The sequence below is a fragment of the Apteryx rowi genome, unplaced genomic scaffold (genome assembly GCF_003343035.1).
Source record: "Apteryx rowi isolate R43461 unplaced genomic scaffold, aptRow1 scaffold_8, whole genome shotgun sequence".
NCBI classification, from domain to species: Eukaryota; Metazoa; Chordata; class Aves; order Apterygiformes; family Apterygidae; genus Apteryx; species Apteryx rowi.
In genome coordinates, this window is record NW_020451093.1 from 4,033,228 (window position 1) to 4,050,353 (window position 17,126).

The 17,126-nt window shown below is 35.9% G+C and overlaps 1 protein-coding gene across 1 annotated transcript in view; it reads right to left on the reverse strand.

Annotated features, from left to right (window-relative positions):
• The window catches only part of LRP1B (LDL receptor related protein 1B), a 572,531-nt gene that overhangs the window by 80,802 nt on the left and 474,603 nt on the right, over window positions 1-17,126 (reverse strand). Inside the window, exons 61-66 of the mRNA XM_026088976.1 lie at window positions 12,954-13,142; window positions 11,926-12,074; window positions 8,456-8,549; window positions 6,877-6,993; window positions 6,644-6,763; window positions 3,415-3,534 (exon numbers count right to left, since the gene is read on the reverse strand). Of these exons, the coding sequence (XP_025944761.1) occupies window positions 3,415-3,534; window positions 6,644-6,763; window positions 6,877-6,993; window positions 8,456-8,549; window positions 11,926-12,074; window positions 12,954-13,142 (789 nt within the window). The remainder of the gene's footprint in view (window positions 1-3,414; window positions 3,535-6,643; window positions 6,764-6,876; window positions 6,994-8,455; window positions 8,550-11,925; window positions 12,075-12,953; window positions 13,143-17,126) is intronic.

Consider the following 17,126-nt stretch of genomic DNA (forward strand, 5'->3'; position numbering starts at 1 on the left):
TAATCAAAACAGCTTTTTGTGATGTAAAGCATTAAAATTGTGAGTAAGGATTAAAATAACCTAACTAGTTCTTTTAATTGTCTGGGCAGAGAATAAATTAACTTGTCCTACTACTCTTTGAAAAAACACCATATACTTATTAATAAGCATACGTTTCCTAATTCTGTTTTAATCATCTGAGTCAGAAACTAACCACAGAAGACTGAATACATTCAGAATACGTTAACAAATTGACTCAATATAGTATCTCCAATAATATACAGTACCAAATGTTGACTAAGCAAAATATATCACTGTGAAGCATTTAAGCAAAAAATAAATTGCCCTTTATACTAGAAGTTCTGCACTGCAAGCATCTTCAGAATGAACTATAAACTATTACAAGTTAGTATTACTGCCAGCATATGCAGATCTGTATTATATTCAGCTTGTAACTTTATAATTTAATGTTACCAAAGTTTGTTCATAAAAGTAGTCATCTTTAAATTTAAAAGAAGAGACCAAAACTTGTTCTAAGTTCATTTTAACATATTTAAAGTGCTAAAATTAAGGGAGAGTTCTTTAAAACATGAATAAAGCCATCCTGTGCTTGTAAAGGCTTAGTTGGTATATGAGTACACATCATCATGAGCGGCAAGGAGATTGTAGATAGGAATACATCGTTCACTCTCCTCCAATACAAAACTAAGGGGCGTTATATGCAGCTAACAGATTCAAAATAAAAAGGGAGGAGGCTTTTCATATACCGTGTAATTAAGCTTTGGAACTGCTTGTTACAGATACTAGGAGAGACTGAAATCCATCAGGCCTTCTTGAGTACAGAGACACATTTGGCTCATGTTGTCTGAGCCACAAATTGTCAGATGCTGGAAGAGTATCCTGGGGAAGAATTGTTACAGGTCTGCTTCGGTCCCATATTCTTCCCTAGATTTACTCACTGCCAGAGACTGAGTAATGGGCAAGGTGAGTCTTTGATATGAAATAGCATAACCAGTTGCATATATTGTGACTAAAAAGAAATATTTAAATTGGGATTGCAAGCCCTGCACCTCTACACTAATTGCTAGGGTAGTTTGAGCATTATTCTATCTAATGGTTAAAATGATCAACTACAGTGAATTACATTTTTTTCCTTGTCAGTATTAGTTATATCTCTTTTCCTCCTTCTTTCAAATGTCTTCATGCCATATCAATTGGGCTTGTGTGGGTTACTCAAAAATATCACCCCACAAACTCTGTATCTTGGAATGCTGTTTGAATTAGCAGGGGAAAAACCAGAACAAAAGAAGGAAATGGCATCTCAGAGATTGAGTTGATGGGGCCAGTATAGGAGGAAGTAGCTGTTCAGTGGATCAGAAGGTGAGCAGTGCTGAGGTAGTCCCAGCACAGCCCAAAACAGGACAGAAACAGTCTCTGTGGCATAGGTTCCTCTCCTTTCCTCTAAGTTTTGTATTCACTGTTTCTTCAAACCAGATGGTTTCTTGGAATGTAACTTCTCTCCAGCTTATGTGATCAAAAAAGATGTCCCTTCTTGGAAATGCAAACAATGATCTCATATTTCCAGTGCTGAGGCAGAGTTTCAACTTCCTAGACATGTTAAACAGGTCTGATGTTTTCATTTCAGTGCTGGTATCAAATGCTTGAAACGAATCCATGGAAATTTTGATGTTTCTCGGTGTTTTGTTCTTGATTGTAGCTTACAGTTCTGTTACTCTATTGTCCCAGTGGTAGTATAAACCTGTCCAGACCCACGTGTTTCAGCAAACCTGTTATTCACATGTGCCTGAATAATGCTGAGAGCTGTGAATACTTTGTGCACCTGTATTTCCTGTTCTCTTCCATCTCAGAGTAATTTTCCTTCTTTCCTTTTATAGACCTGTCTTGGGATTTCCACAAAAGGTTTTCATCATTTGGTGAGCGCAGATTTTGTATTGACATCAATTTCCAGTAATTTTCCAACTATGTCAGTACTGATCCACTTACTTTGAATTTGGTTATCTGTAATCCACTTCCAGATTGAATATTTGTATTTTTTCTTTCATTTACAACCAAAAAGCTGGCTCAGTACTTTTCAGCAATGAAACCAAGGAATAAGAAAGCTACTACTATGCAGTGTGATCTTTTTTTCCCCAATGATTTGCTGATGAATAGCATACTAGGCATATACAGCAAAATATCCCAGACAGATGAATGTGGAAACTGCTTAGATGTTTTCAACTTTGTATGACTACTGTCTTAATAAAAGAATTTTAACTGTTTCTGTAGAAATATAATCAAGTAATCTGTTTTGTTAATAAGAAATATACTAAGAATTGTAGAGTTACAGTTGTGAACCAAAAATGAATCTTCAAAGAAGCAATGAAAGAAATTCTTGGATTCTAAGCTAGTACTTTTGCTCTAAAGAATCTGCCTCAGTAGAGTAGGAGACTGTCATTCTGGATATTGTATAAAACCTGAGAGAACTGAGGGTTTGCTTTGACAGTTTTGCAAACATTTCGTTGATCTCATCTGTTGACGATCTACTTTCTCAAACTGTCAGAGTTAAGCACAAAAGTTTTGTAAGCATCAGAAGCTCTTGGAGAAGTTCTGTGGGGTTGCAGAGTTCGTGGAGTGGTATATTATGGCATGTCACTCACTCAGAAGTAAAAGTTGGTCATGTCAAGTTGGAATCTGCACTGGACCCTTCTGCCCTGCTAGTGCCAACTAACATCAGCTTCTGCCTTGAAGATGTTTCTGCTGATAAAATTTAAATCAACTTCATGCTGGACTTAAGGCTCTTGATTTGGAGTCAATTTCCCTGTATTTCATAGCCCTATAGCTGTTGTGAGGTGGGTTAATTCATTAGTTACAAAATGATGTTGCTACACTGTGCATCTTCCATCTCTAAAATAAAAAGGCAATACACATCTAGTGAAATTATAAAGCAGATTACAGCAAATTGTTACATTTTTCCTATTTATCAACTACAGTAGCAACAAAGTATGCAGAATAATTTGATGGAAACTGGGTAATTCTGTAAGAAAAATCAGGAATGTCACTATATTCCAGATGACATACTCATTTATAGATCCTACCAATAATGCAGTAGCATAATATAAAGTGTATATTCTACTCACATAAAGACTGCAATTCAACAAGAACTTCATGAGCCAGATATGGCTATCATTATATAGGTACTATCACATACTGAAAGAAGATATATTAAGTGGAATCATTTTTATTAAAATAGTAAAAGGAAATAATGTCAAGCTACAGTAGGAGATTCAAAACTAAACCAAAATAAAAACTCAGCTCAAACAAAACATCTTGAAAGATGCTGGTGTAGAAAATACTAGATTTTAATCTGTTTTTGCAGTTAACCTTTCAACCTGAACTGCATTGCTCTGTCATTTATATGACTGCTGTCATACTCACCACAGTTAGCTTCATCTGATCCATCAGCACAATCTGGGTCTTCATCACATACCCACAGTTTAGAAATGCAGTGTTTTGTAGTTTTACACTGGAAATGGTCTGGAGAACAACTGTTTTCCGCTTTAAAGAAAAGGATTCCAAATTAAAACTAGACATTTCTGCTAATAATCAAAATATTTGTTTTAAAGTAAAAGAATAAATTTTTAAGGATCCAAAATTCAGAAATAGGGTATCTCTGACTTCTAGTTTCATTTAGGTAACACATGTCAGAAAACAGCATTCAGGTTTATTTTGTTTATAATTTTGCCTTCTATTTACACATTGTTTTATATATTCTATATAATAGTACTGTCCAAATTTAAAAAACAGTGTCTGTTGCGATATTCTCTTAACAACAAACAAACAGACTTAACATTAATACAATCAAAACACTTTGTTTTAAGGCATTCAGACTTTTTTCCCCCCTAACTTTCCAAAAACATCAGTTATCAATTCTGAAAGTTAGTTAGCTTGAAGGACTAAGACTTTCAACTCAGAACCATTTTGATTAATGAAAGTAATCAAAATTATGTCCAGTTTTGGTTAAATTCTGTGGTCTCTGTTTAATAGGTAATGGGTGAATGGGGAGAAAAGTTGGAAAATGGTTTCTCTCTACCAGTTTAACAGAACAAGCATTGGACTGAATCCTAAAGTAAGACAAAGATACAAAGATGCAGCTAATCTTCATCCTGTTCCTTCAAGCTCCTTTAATTTTAGAATAGCTATTTGACAACAAGAAAGATCCTCGGTGCACCATGAATTCCCTCTCGTTTCCAGGCAGAGAGGTCAGCTGCTGTCCTTCCTCTCAGCCAGGATGCTGAAAGAATCAAGGGCCTTTCAGCAGGGATACCTCCCCTAGGCAATTATCAGGAAAAGTTACTCTTTTGGGTCCTTTCTTTCCTACTGTACTCAGTCCCAAAGGCTAAGAGGAAAGTTAAAGGTCCTGCCCTAAAAGAAGAATCTGTTGGCAAGTTATTAGAACAGAATGCGATTTCTAACATACGTAGTGGAACTCATGATTCTGTACTGACTTCCTAATCAGCATATAGGCCAGATCTTACCATTTCTTAAACTCTTATAACTCAGTGCCTAGATGTAAGATGAATAAAAGGACACATCTGTGCTGTACTGTGAGCCAGTTATTTGCAATCAGATGGTTACAAGTCTCTTAGAGATAAGTGGATGTACAAGAACCTCCTAACTGTTCTACAGTGAACTGAACATAGCATGAAAACATGAAATATGACCTATTTTCTGATAATGTCTTCCCACATGAATGTTATCCTGGTTTAACCACTTGCAATAGATTATACACACTGAACTCCATAGGATTTTTAAAGAAGTTTCCTATCTGTGTTGAAAAGCCATTTGCTTTTTGAAATGAACATTCTTATTTGATTTGTCAAGAATAAGAGATTTCAGGTTCATTAGCAGTTGGTGTATTATTTCTTTCAGTGTCAGGTTTTCATACATAAATATAATGCTGGAATGAACACGCATTTAGACTTGGCTGTGTTGCTAACTATACTTTTAAAAATAATACTGACTCAGCTAGAATGCCTATCAGAGGATTTCAAAGTGCGTTACAAAGATGACCAATATAATTACCTCAATTTTACATGTGGAAAGCCTAAAGTACAAAAAAGCAATGTGACTTCTTCAAGGTGACATAAAATATAAAACCAAGCAGTGACAGAACTGTATTTCATGAATCCTAGTCTGGTGATACCAGAAAGAGACAGGTAACAACCTGTTGCTTGTCTTGTGACAGGAACCCAAGTCAATCCAAACTTTGAGGCAGACTTACTTAAATCTTTCCCTTCTAGTGAACTACCCAAAGGAAACTTAAGAATTTTTAGAAGCCATACACTAGATTTGATTAGAATATAAACTAGCACACTTAACTTTCATTAAGAGAGAAGCTCATAATGTCTAGGCAACACAGAACAGAAATAAAAAATGTATATAACTCTCCCCCTACCACTGTGCAGGTAGGCTGATGACTAAGTTTCAGACAATCTGGAGGCTTCATTTATGTCAGAGCAAACTGTACTGTCCTCTCTGAATCCTAGAAGTATTCAGCTCCCTCACCGCTGATCCTGACCCTATCTCCCCGCAGTCCCTGAGTACTGCTGTGCTCCACGTTCTGCTGCTGTGGCTTTGTTTTATTTCTGTCAGCTCTATCTCATGGTTTTGGGAACCTCCCGTATAGTAAGGATGTGCAGTTCTTCCTAAGGAAAAGAGCAATCTCCCCCATCTTCTCTAGGTGTTTATCTGACCCCACTTAATCTGCTTCTAAAGAAACGCAACATGAAAACAGATAATACTGTCTGTCACAGGCTACAGCTCTGCTGTGCTGTTTGAAAGCTGGCCATTAAACACACTAATCAACAAAGCCTTTGTATCCTTAGCAACCCTTCCCTTGGAGATGGCCATGTTTCTGCAGAAAGGCAGCGTATGCAGACCTTAGGAGAGCTAATTCAGAAAACAGGGATAAGCACCTTGGATGAGCAGCAGATCCAAAGAATTAACTGAGTGAAGAAAAGAGTCACATCCAAAGACCCCATCATCATTTTAATTACAGAATGGTAAAAGATACAAGCTATTCAATACATTCCTATTCTAAATCTTAAAATACTTCCTCTAGTTCATCTGTAACAAATATGGAGGGAAAGTGAACTTACAAAAATCAAGATGTAAGAAAAGGTGAGTAAATGGAAATCAAGTTACATAGGCAAATTAATGGAGAAGGCCCCACAGGAAAGGCGGGGGATCACCAGCAAAAAAAAGGGACACAGAAAGAGTTATGGACCTACATCCTTTCCAGTAAAAGAAGCAGAAAAACAATCTTTTTACACTGAAATGTGTTGCCACAAGGCATGGCAGATGAAAAGCTCAAGAAGATGAGAGTCATTTATGAGGTGGTTAGAGTAAAACAGACATTTTAGCCTAAGTCAGAAACCCAATTAAATGCTTGAAACTAATTTGTTTACATCCCCTCTTCTTTCTTTAAAAAATGAAGTTAATAAAAGACATTTTAATTTATATTGTATATGTAGTACTGTACATGAAATAATCCACTGAATTAACTGTTTGGCATGTTCCTCAAATTATTTTACATAGGTGAGTTCAGCTCCTTGTTTAAAACCAACTACAGCTTTCAGAGCAAAATTCTCTAAACATAACTTACGACAGTCTCTTTCATCTTCTTCATCACCACAGTCATCCTGTCCATTGCATCTCAGATTTATTGGAATACACTTCTGATTCTTTGTGCACTTGAACTGACCTGACAGACACACATGTGTGTCTTAAGTTAAAAGAATAAAAGTATTAATGAGTTTTCGGCCAGAATTTAAACCATGGCATTTAAATATCAAGTTTAGCATGTTTCTGAAGCCTCTACTAAATATAATCACCTACCACAGTTGAGTTCATCAGAATTGTCCCCACAATCATTTTCTCCATCACATATAAAGGCTGGAAGAGCACAAAGTCCAGTTCCACACTGAAAACGTCCTGGTTGACATCTGAATTCAGCTGATGAAAGAAAGAAAACTGCTATCAATACTCTCAGATGAATGGTAAAATGTCAGTAGTGTTGTTCCTCCTCTGTGGACTAATTAAGCACTTCTTAAGTTATTGTATTTGACTATATAGTGTCAACCTGAGTAGATAATAGCTACTAAAATGTAAATGTATTACCACAAAATTAAATTCAAGCTCTGAGATTCTAAATTTGCATAACTCCTCTATTTTACGAATGATATAGAGTACAACCCTCTACAGGTTGATGCTTACTATGGACACAACAGAGACTTGTTATTAAGGATATAAATGGTTCAGTTCAAATCAGTATTTAAGAAACCCTCTATCCCACAAATAATTGTAAAATTGTAAAAACAAGGATGATTTCAATACACAAAATTCAAATGAATTGTTACTTAACTGGAGGACTTGTGGAATACACAGTAGTGTTACAGGGACTTTTGTGTGTATAAGCTTGAGGGAAGAATACTGTAATAGTCTTTTGATTTATGTAGATAATATAATAATGTTGAAACAGCGACTGGGACTGAAAAACAGCATCATCAACAGTGATGACTGTTTAGGATCCCAGTACACTAGAAGAGTATTTTACTAACATCTAAGTGAACTTTCAGTCAGCTACCATCACTGCAGTCATCCTTTGGAATGCTGAAAACATCATCATAATTGACTTCAAGTTGTCTAAAACTCCATGGGATAATACTACAGTAACCTATGTAAACTATAGAAGGCTCTCAAGAAATCGGCTGAATCTGCACCATGTTCAGGAGACTGCATCAAAGTTGCACAGAATGCATGGAAACAGTTCATTGCATAGAGTTGTTTATACTGGATTGGTGAGATTTAACTCTCGAAACTTGCCTTTGATAATATTTATAAAACCATAAAACTTAGTATTTACATAAAATCATATGCTGAAATGATTTTTTGATTGGGTAAATTACATAGAATCTTAGTAGGATCACATGGAGAATGTTGTTATTATTCAGGAAATTGTATTAAATAATGTGTAGCTGAGCTTGCATAAGTGCAATAAAACATAATGAGATTAGAATACCACATTTCTATTAATGTATAAAAATAAACCAAGTAAATTTGGCAGATTTTGTCTTATTTGTATACAAAAATAGGCAGCCTCAAAATATAACTCTAAGATAAAAACCTTAGGCTAAAATTTAAATGGGATCAAGTAAAGGTTTAAAACATGAAAAACATGTTCTTGTGATTTTCCAAAGATCTTAAAGAGATCCTTAGCACACAGTGATAAGTTAATGAAAATATTCTACGGGTTGATAGACAAGGGCCTGCACCCTTTGTAAATCTGACAGAGACCAAGGGAAAACAAACACTGCTGCAAACAAAAGCTTTCAACAAAAACCCTTCCTAACATGTGCAAAGTATTATATTAGATATGAACTGAAAAAGCTAGGCTTCAAATTCAGAAAACACTTACGGCATTCCTCAGGCTCATCAGAGCCATCTCCACAGTCATCAACGGTGTCACATTTCCACCAAAATGGAATACATTTGTCAGTTTTGCAGCGGAACTGTGAAAGGAAAGAAAGAGGGAAGAAAAGCTTAGATATAAATTCATTTTTTTTACATGAATAGTATAATTAACGATTAAGTCATTGTTCTATTAATCACCACTGGTTGTTGATTTTATAAAATCTGTTTTTTAAAACATCATTCGATTTTTGGAGACGTGTTCCAACGAGGCTTCAGCTGATACAACTCATTGTAGTTTCCATGATATCGCTAAATGGATTTATAGTTCCACTGATACAAGCATAACTACTGCATTTTACTGTATTCTATGATTTGATCCTTTAAGATCACACCCCAAAAAACACGTCAAATTTTAAATAGTCTTTGCAGCCTGTTGAAACAGACTTTTCCAGATAAATACACGCAGTTAAGAAGAAGTGGCTTAAGAACTCAGGAACATGCGGTGTTGTGCTTGTATACAATATTGCTTATATAGTTTGAATTAAACCAGGAAATCTCACCCTAGGCCTTCCAAGCTTTCCAAAGAACAAAGTGTTTGTTAAAAAACAAAACAAAAACAAAAAAAAACAAAAACCAAAAAACCCCCTAAGAGCTCAGCAACACCTTTATTCTGAGTTAAAGCAAGACTGTACCTTAATTCTAACTGAAAAAGGAATACAAACAAAATGAAAGGCAGAAGGGGTTTGCTGGAGTCCTGTAGGGCTAAACCTAAAATCAGAAGTTCATTTTGTGGTTAATGTTAGGGAGGAAAATCTGGACAGACTATCGGCACTTTTAAAAAGTGTCGTGTTTCCTGCCTGGTGTCTGTATGAGGACAGAAAGGACACAAACCGATCAGCTTAGAAGGGCAAGACATTTTAGTTTCTGTGAACAAGCATAACTTTTTTCATTTCTCCAGGTTTTTGAAACCATTGATTATTCAGTAAAGTTTTATTTAAAAGGCATATTAAACTTAGCACATTACTTCAGTTTTATCATTTCTCCCAAGAAAATTCAGGATTTCAGTGGCATTTATGTATCAAGACCTGTAGCTGGATCAGAATTATATTCAGCTACATCATTCCTGCATTGCATTGAGGAACACGCTGTAAGATAGGCTGGGTCTGAAAGGCAGTTATTCTACTCAAACATATTACAAAAACAAACTTCTACATTTTAGACACCAGTGCGTGATGTGGTCAACTGCCATCAACCTCTACTATATGAACACAGGAGCTCCAGATTTTGCTTGTATCTAAGCTAGTATTTTAAGTGAGAAGTTATCTGAATATTCATACTCTAGGAGATTATTTAGGAATAGGCTTAAGGCTGTTTATCTGGTTCACAAAGGCAGGTACCTCAGCGGAGCTCAGCAAAAGGCCTCCTAAAGCAGGAGACAAACAAGCTCAGCCAACTCTCATTCTTAGTATTTCCTATTTGCTAGCTGAGGCTTCCTGCTGCTTAATCGTTTTAAGATGCCAGCTGCTTTCTGTTCGCTGTACGGGAGTCCAGGCTGTTAAACTGACACTGTACATTTCCTTCCAGGATCTAGGTACTAACTCGCAGATGCTTGTTCTGATCTGCATGAAAATGCCTCCATCCCCTTTCCCATTTGGGACCTGGTCACTTTGTAAAAGTGTCAGAACAACGCGGGTGCCTCTGGAACGTCCCTGGATGGCCTGCCCTTCTAGTGTTCGTGAGTCTGATGCATTTTGTAAACCAAAAACAATTTCCTAATTCAGACTAGCCATCAAAATACAGCTGAGAGTCTGTCAAGTCTGAGACACCAGCATATCAGCCATCTAACAACTTTTCTTCAGGAATGGTTACCAACGGATGCGTTGTCAAGAGAGTGATCACATCACAGTAGCAGCTATAATTTTACAGCATCATCTGAAGAAACAGAAGACATTAAAAATCTTCTTCAAGCAGTAGAGCATATTTTTGGCACTGATCTCTCCACCCAATGCCATTGGATTGTAGTATTATCAAACAGTAAACAGTTTTCAAAATCAGAAGATGAGGAGACCTAATAGAAGAGGAGACCTAATAACTACTGTTTTAACTTTTAACAGTCTGTCTGCAAATAGTTTCTTTTATATAACCTTGCTCTCCCTCCTATGGCATCCAGAAGTGGTAAAATATTGCTCCTGAAGGATCCAGGATGTGATGGTATCCTTCAATTCAGACTACCAATGAAATACTTAGACAGGAGCAGAGCCATTCAATCAATCAGCTGTTAGCATCTTCATGTTAGTTTACTATGGAGTAAGTTTACATTTCAATTTGAGGAAAAAAAAAAAAAAAAGCTGTGCTGTGGTTATTTACTAGACAAATTTGAGAAGCTGGAAATGGGGGGGGGGAAGATTCTGTAAGAAATTTCTCATTCTGTTTTACACATTCTTTCCTCGTTCATCACTTAAAGGGAAGTAATAAGCAGTGAATCTCAACAGAAAAGATGTGATGAAGAAATTAAAATCACATAAAACACTACCTCAAGGGGAACAGAGGAAGACAGTGGGAAGATTTCTGAAATAACAATATTAATTGTATGAAATTATACATCATTTTAAAACATCAAAGATAAATTAAGATGACCACTGTTTCTTTAAAATGAGGAGTGAAACCCTTTCCTTAATGAATACAGACAAAATGCATCATGATGTAGGATGTCATAAGGGATCATTAATATACATTTAGTGAAGCTGGACAACTAGAAACATTACAGATTATAAAAGTCAACTATACTTTTACAAACATCCTAAGTTAATTGTCTGAGTACAACAGTCCAAAGCCTTTTATCAAAGCGGTTCTCTGATAAGAAAGAAATCTCTATGTTCTAGTTAATCTACTTTATATCTTCAGGAAAAACACCAAATGCTAATTTCAAGTAATGGGGAAGCCACTTCACATTAAGAATTCAATGTTTTAATTGACCTAATTGTTAAATAATTGCACCTTTTACCATTCCCCTTTCAGTTAGTGGATTCTGTTAGGCAACCCTACCAACCCTACCTAGTAACTGGACTGAGTCCCTTTTCCTGTGTTCATGTATAGTTTGATCATGCATGAAAACCCAAAAATCATTTTTATATACTATGCTTTGTATTCTTATGTCTCATATTTTATATGCATGTATTTTCAAAGTAATTTTTATGAGTGTAGTAGCTTTATTTGTTCTTATGACTGACAGAAACATCCACATTTGAATAGGAACAAATTCTGCATTCTCTGGAAAAAAGGCATTTTGCAAGTCTACTTTCAATTAACAGTCTTCAAGATGAAACATTAGAAACCTTAGACGCACCCAAGGGTTACCTAGTCTTCAGCTCATTTGACTGATGCTTCCACATTTCATGAGCGCTAAAATTCATTATTTAAAAGCAGGTGAAAACACAGTACAACATAACTAGTCCCCCCCGCTCCCCAGCTTACCTGACTGGCAGTGCAGTTTGATAGGCAGGTCTTGTTATCTGCAGCAAGGTAAAAGTTAGTGGGACAGGCGCAAGTGTGCATCTTCTCAGGGGCTAGAAGGCATAAATGACTGCAGCCACCATTGTTCAGTGCACACAGATGTTTAGACACTGTGGACAGAACAGAAAAAGAATATCAGAACTGTCAGCTAATCACTGATTTATAGAAAAAAAACAAAAAAGCAATTTCTTCCTATTAGGACAGCTTCTAGTAATCAAAGCCTATTATTTCAGTATACCTCAGTGTATCTGCTTTATAGAGGAAGAAAAATATATTACACAAATAATTTTTACAATGAAACGTCTCAAACCAAAACCCCTTAAGAGGCAATCTTTTCCTTTGCCTTTAAATTATTCATCTTTTTTGTACGCAAAAATTAATTATTACTATGGATGTAGATTCACACACTGAAAGAATGAAAGGAAAAAAAAGCACCTTTTTTTGATAATGGGACGACAAATTAGCTAATCTAAGTCAGTTTTTTTTCAGTTCGAATTCAAACACATGGACATCAGGAGATCGGACACAATCGTAATACCTGAATTCTCTGACATTCAGTCCAACAAGTATTTAAGTAACAGTATTCTTCTGTAATATTAACACTCTCCTACCTCTGCAACAATAACATTAAATGTTTTTGTAATACACTGTTTCTATCTTGACAACTGGCAACTTGTACCATATTGTAATTTAACAATTCTGTACTTCTGGTCAGTTTCCACAAAGATTTTTGGGTTAATTTTTAAGAGCCAAATTTGTATCTCGTCACTGAACAAGGTGTATTACATTTATTTAATACCAGATGTATTTACAACATTAATCACAGGCTTATGTTTAGAACTGCCAATCCGAAAACTTCGAAATTTAAAATGAAACAGAAACAAAAATATACCACTAGACACAACAAACAATCTTCCATCAAGTCAGAAACTGGCTACTAAGTGAAATACATCCATGTGCAGTATGGAAAGCACAGACAGAATAATTACCATCGGGCTGCCTATAAGAATGATACACCTGGATGTCTGTTATGGTATGCCATGAGTTAATCAGTGATAGTCTGTCTGATCCAGAGGTTTTGTGGGCACGGCTGAGCGATTTGGTTTTCCCATCTGTCCAGTAGATGTAGTCTTCAAACAATGTTAGTGCAATCACCCCTGGAATGTCTTGATTAGGGACTGTAAGAAGAGATGCTGAGATTAATGTTCGCTCTTGGAAGACTGCCAGTTAAAATATTCCATACTGCATGGGCTGACAGATACAACTACAATATAACGCCTTGAGAATAATTGTCATGACAATGTGTCAAGCCTAGAGGGTTCTTTATTACCAGTTACGATAAAGATGGATTGCGTACATGAGCTCTGCTTGCTGAGCGTTAGTTGGCCTGACCAGTGTTAAGGAAATGAAAGAACGTCAGTCAACAAAAATCACCTCCAAATTCTAAACAATGCCGTGCTAAATTTTAAAGAAGTATGTAAGATATATATAGCTTAATTTAGTCTTTATGGAAGGCCAGTATTCATTTGGTGTCTTTAGGGTACAGGAGTTACTAGAACACATCCAAAATGCAATGTATGCATCTTTAGATGTTCTATACATAACACCATTTAAGTCAATTATTAGCATTTCATTTTGGCAAAATATATTGACAAAATAGAAATGAAAAAAGCAGTTTTATATTAAAACAAACACAACAGTAAGAGGGCTTATTGCGTATTCCTAGCATAAGCAACCATACAATCAAAAAAAAAAAAATTACACAAAGTAACGCTCTTACCTCATTGTTTTAGTATCACGAAATGCCTCATCAGCATTGTTAAAAAGAAAAGCAAATAAAGGACAAAAGGGGGAAAAAGCTTTGGAATGTTCCTCATCCTCCTGTATATGCTTTAACCTTTGGCTATTTGCTCTTGGTAAACATAAAATTAATTCTACCCTTTTTTATGTACACAACTCTAACCATAAATGTCACAGGAGAAAATCCGACTATATCAGTCAATTTAGACGTCATAATCTCTTTTATCACTGAACCAACCTAATTACTGATGGAGCTGAGAAGGCAAACCAGAGAAGCCGAGTCTGCCATTTTTAACCAGTATACCCCTGACACCTTCACCTTTTCTTCTTTGATGAAAACAGCTTCATCTTTTTACCTGGACGGGACTTATATGGGTTTGGCAAATCTCTAAGTTATCAGTTCAAACGTTTCATAGTTCACTGACAAGTGATGGCTGATACTGAGTGTAAGGATGACAACTTACAGCAAGTTCCCTTTGTACACAGTGCCACTGCCTGCACTGAATTCCACGCAGGACATCTTGTCTCCTGGTCATGGGAAACTCTATCCCCTTGCTTCTTAGACCTGAAATGGTTTTGCCTTCTTGTATGTTTAGATATGCCATAGCCATCATATATCTTTTGAAGAGGTTCAGAACATTTCTTAGAAATTAGTTGAAGTGCTATCACATGTAGAAGTCTGAATTTTTGGCACTGTTACATAGGCAACTTTGGCCTGATTCCCTACCTAATATAGCACGCCTCAAGAAAAGCTCTTGCAATTTCCATTATTTGAAGAATCCCATTGTGAAAAGGGGGTCTTTAAACCAGAAGTGAATCCCTCTCCATGCTGATTATTGCTTCCTGTTCCTCTTTCTTCAAGGAAAGATTACTTGAAGTACCATTATTTTCACTTTTGCCAAAGTAACAACTCAAGTGCAAGAAATTAAGACCACAGAAACTGCAAGTACAGCTGAGTCCATTATACCGATTTTTTTTCCCTTCTGGCTGACATTCTTTTACTACAGGATATATCAGAATAAATTGCATGAACAACCTCCCAGATTCTTTGGCCCAGAATAGCCAAAGGCTAGAGCAGGGTTTGTCTGCCCACTGCAAGACGTGTATATATATCACCCAATTGTATGAACTACAGTATGTTAATTTTATACACACTCTGCTGTGAACTGAACTAATTCCTTTGGTGGACAAAATAAGCTATAGACTAGAAAATGGTATACAACGTCAATTTAGGTTAGTATGGAGTGCGGGGGAATCTCTAGTACTGACAGTGCAATGAACATGTAACCCTGCACCTGTTCACCACTGAGACTAAGGAGTCAAATGCCTGTCATTACCATTTTTTGGTTTTCTGCAGAATACTGGTGATTATCCTTGAATCTTTTGAGAGATTCCTTAAGCTTTGCATACATCTTTGAGGAGTTCAAGCAACTTTGCACTGTTCAGGAAAAGGCATGTATCTCTAATTTTAATTAGAAAGAAGTGAATGGACTGTAATATAGTTTTACATTATTAATTGAGAACATTAATTTTCATATCCTATGCTTACTGCCAGATTACAGTAATTAAATAGGGAAGCATAGACCTTAAACATACTTGTCATTTGGAAAAAAAAGGAAATTATAATTCTGAATGAACTCTGAGTTCATCATTATCTGTGTGCATACTGTGTAAAAGAAACATCTTTTTGTTTGAATCATTAACACCCATACTGCCATCTTTATATACAGAAACCTAGGCACATTAAACAGGGCTTTTTATTTTAGGTAGATTGTAAATATTCTTTGAGCCTCTGAGTCGTATGATTGAACCACAGTACAAAATTTAAAAGACCACCATGAATTTTAGGAACATTTAGAAAACAACAAAATTCCCACTGATCTTAAAGGACACTTTCTAGTGAGAAATACAAACCAGACTGACAGAAGAAGATGGAATAAACAGCAGAAAGAGAAACTGCTACTCTCGGAATGAAACCCTGAAGCTAGCCATAAAGCTATTTATTTTTCTTTTGCTTGAGTTCTGGAAAGATATCTATTCATATAAATTATGACCCTTGCTGCTGCTTTTGCCATCAATGTAAGATGTCAAAGATATCACTCTAGTATTTCTAAATAAAATAAATGTTCTTTTTTCTCTGCCTGTATTCTCTTATTCTGATCATAGCTGAGATTCAAATCTGAATAAATAGGCATGTAAAAACCTTAATACACATGAAGAGGATTTATTGGGGACAATTATCTTGATGTGATTTTCTGTAACATTCCCCACCAATGAAAAACACCTCTAGCAGTCATCCTTTTTTGGCAATCGAATAATTACAAGTAGACAGTAAATCCTGAGTATAGATATATGAGTAAATGCTTGTTTTTCTTTCTATTTAAATCTGTGGGTTGCCACAGTGACACAAAATCCATTCAGGAATCAAAGTATACAATTTATCATAGCTTTAATGGATTATGCATACATCAGAATCCAGTTGAAACTTTATATTCATGAATTAAAAAGATTCAGTAAAATACCATATACTGTCTCAATTCTCTTATCATAACCTATTAATAGGTAAGCTAAGTTAATGGGTGGGGTGAAATGATAAATAGTACAATCAGGACACAGCACTTCAGAAAACAGTTGACAGGGATACTTTTCTTTGATTTTTTTTAAAGCCAGTTCTGTAAGGGGCAGGTTTAGAAGATGAAATCTTCTGATTGTCATACTTCTTTTAAAGAACATAAAAAAGAGGGTATAGTTTTTGTTACATTGTGGTTTTGTTTTTTAGACAGAGTACATGGACAACTGAATCTCTTTCTAAAAATTTGGCTTTCCATTATCAAAGCATGCTGGTCAAAAATAGAAACTGTCAATGATTTAAATGCTCTCAGAGTATGTTTGTAGTTTGTTCTGCCACTGTCTATTTCTGACCTCTAGATAAATAAAGAGCTTCATTCTCCAGAATAGTTTATCATGAGATTAGAATGGATGCTGCATCCAATAAACAGTGAAGTGAAATGAAGTCTCTTGAGAGTGGTTCAGTTCAAACGGATATTTGACATGTAGGGCAAGAAACTGAAGCTCCATTAGAAGAAAGCATCTTCTTTTCATCAATGCTGCTAAATGAGTCCTCATTCCTATCAGCCCTTTTTAACATGTGAGTTTTCTTTTGGAGCCTTCACTACGAAGGAGAGGAAGCTGCATAGTGTAGAAACAAGTTCTTTCCAATATTCACAGAATCACAGAATCACTGAGGTTGGAAGGGACCTCTGGAGATCATCTAGTCCAACCCCCCTGCTCAAGCAGGGTCACCTAGAGCACATTGCACAGGATTGCATCCAGGCGCATTTTGAATATCTCCAGAGAAGGAG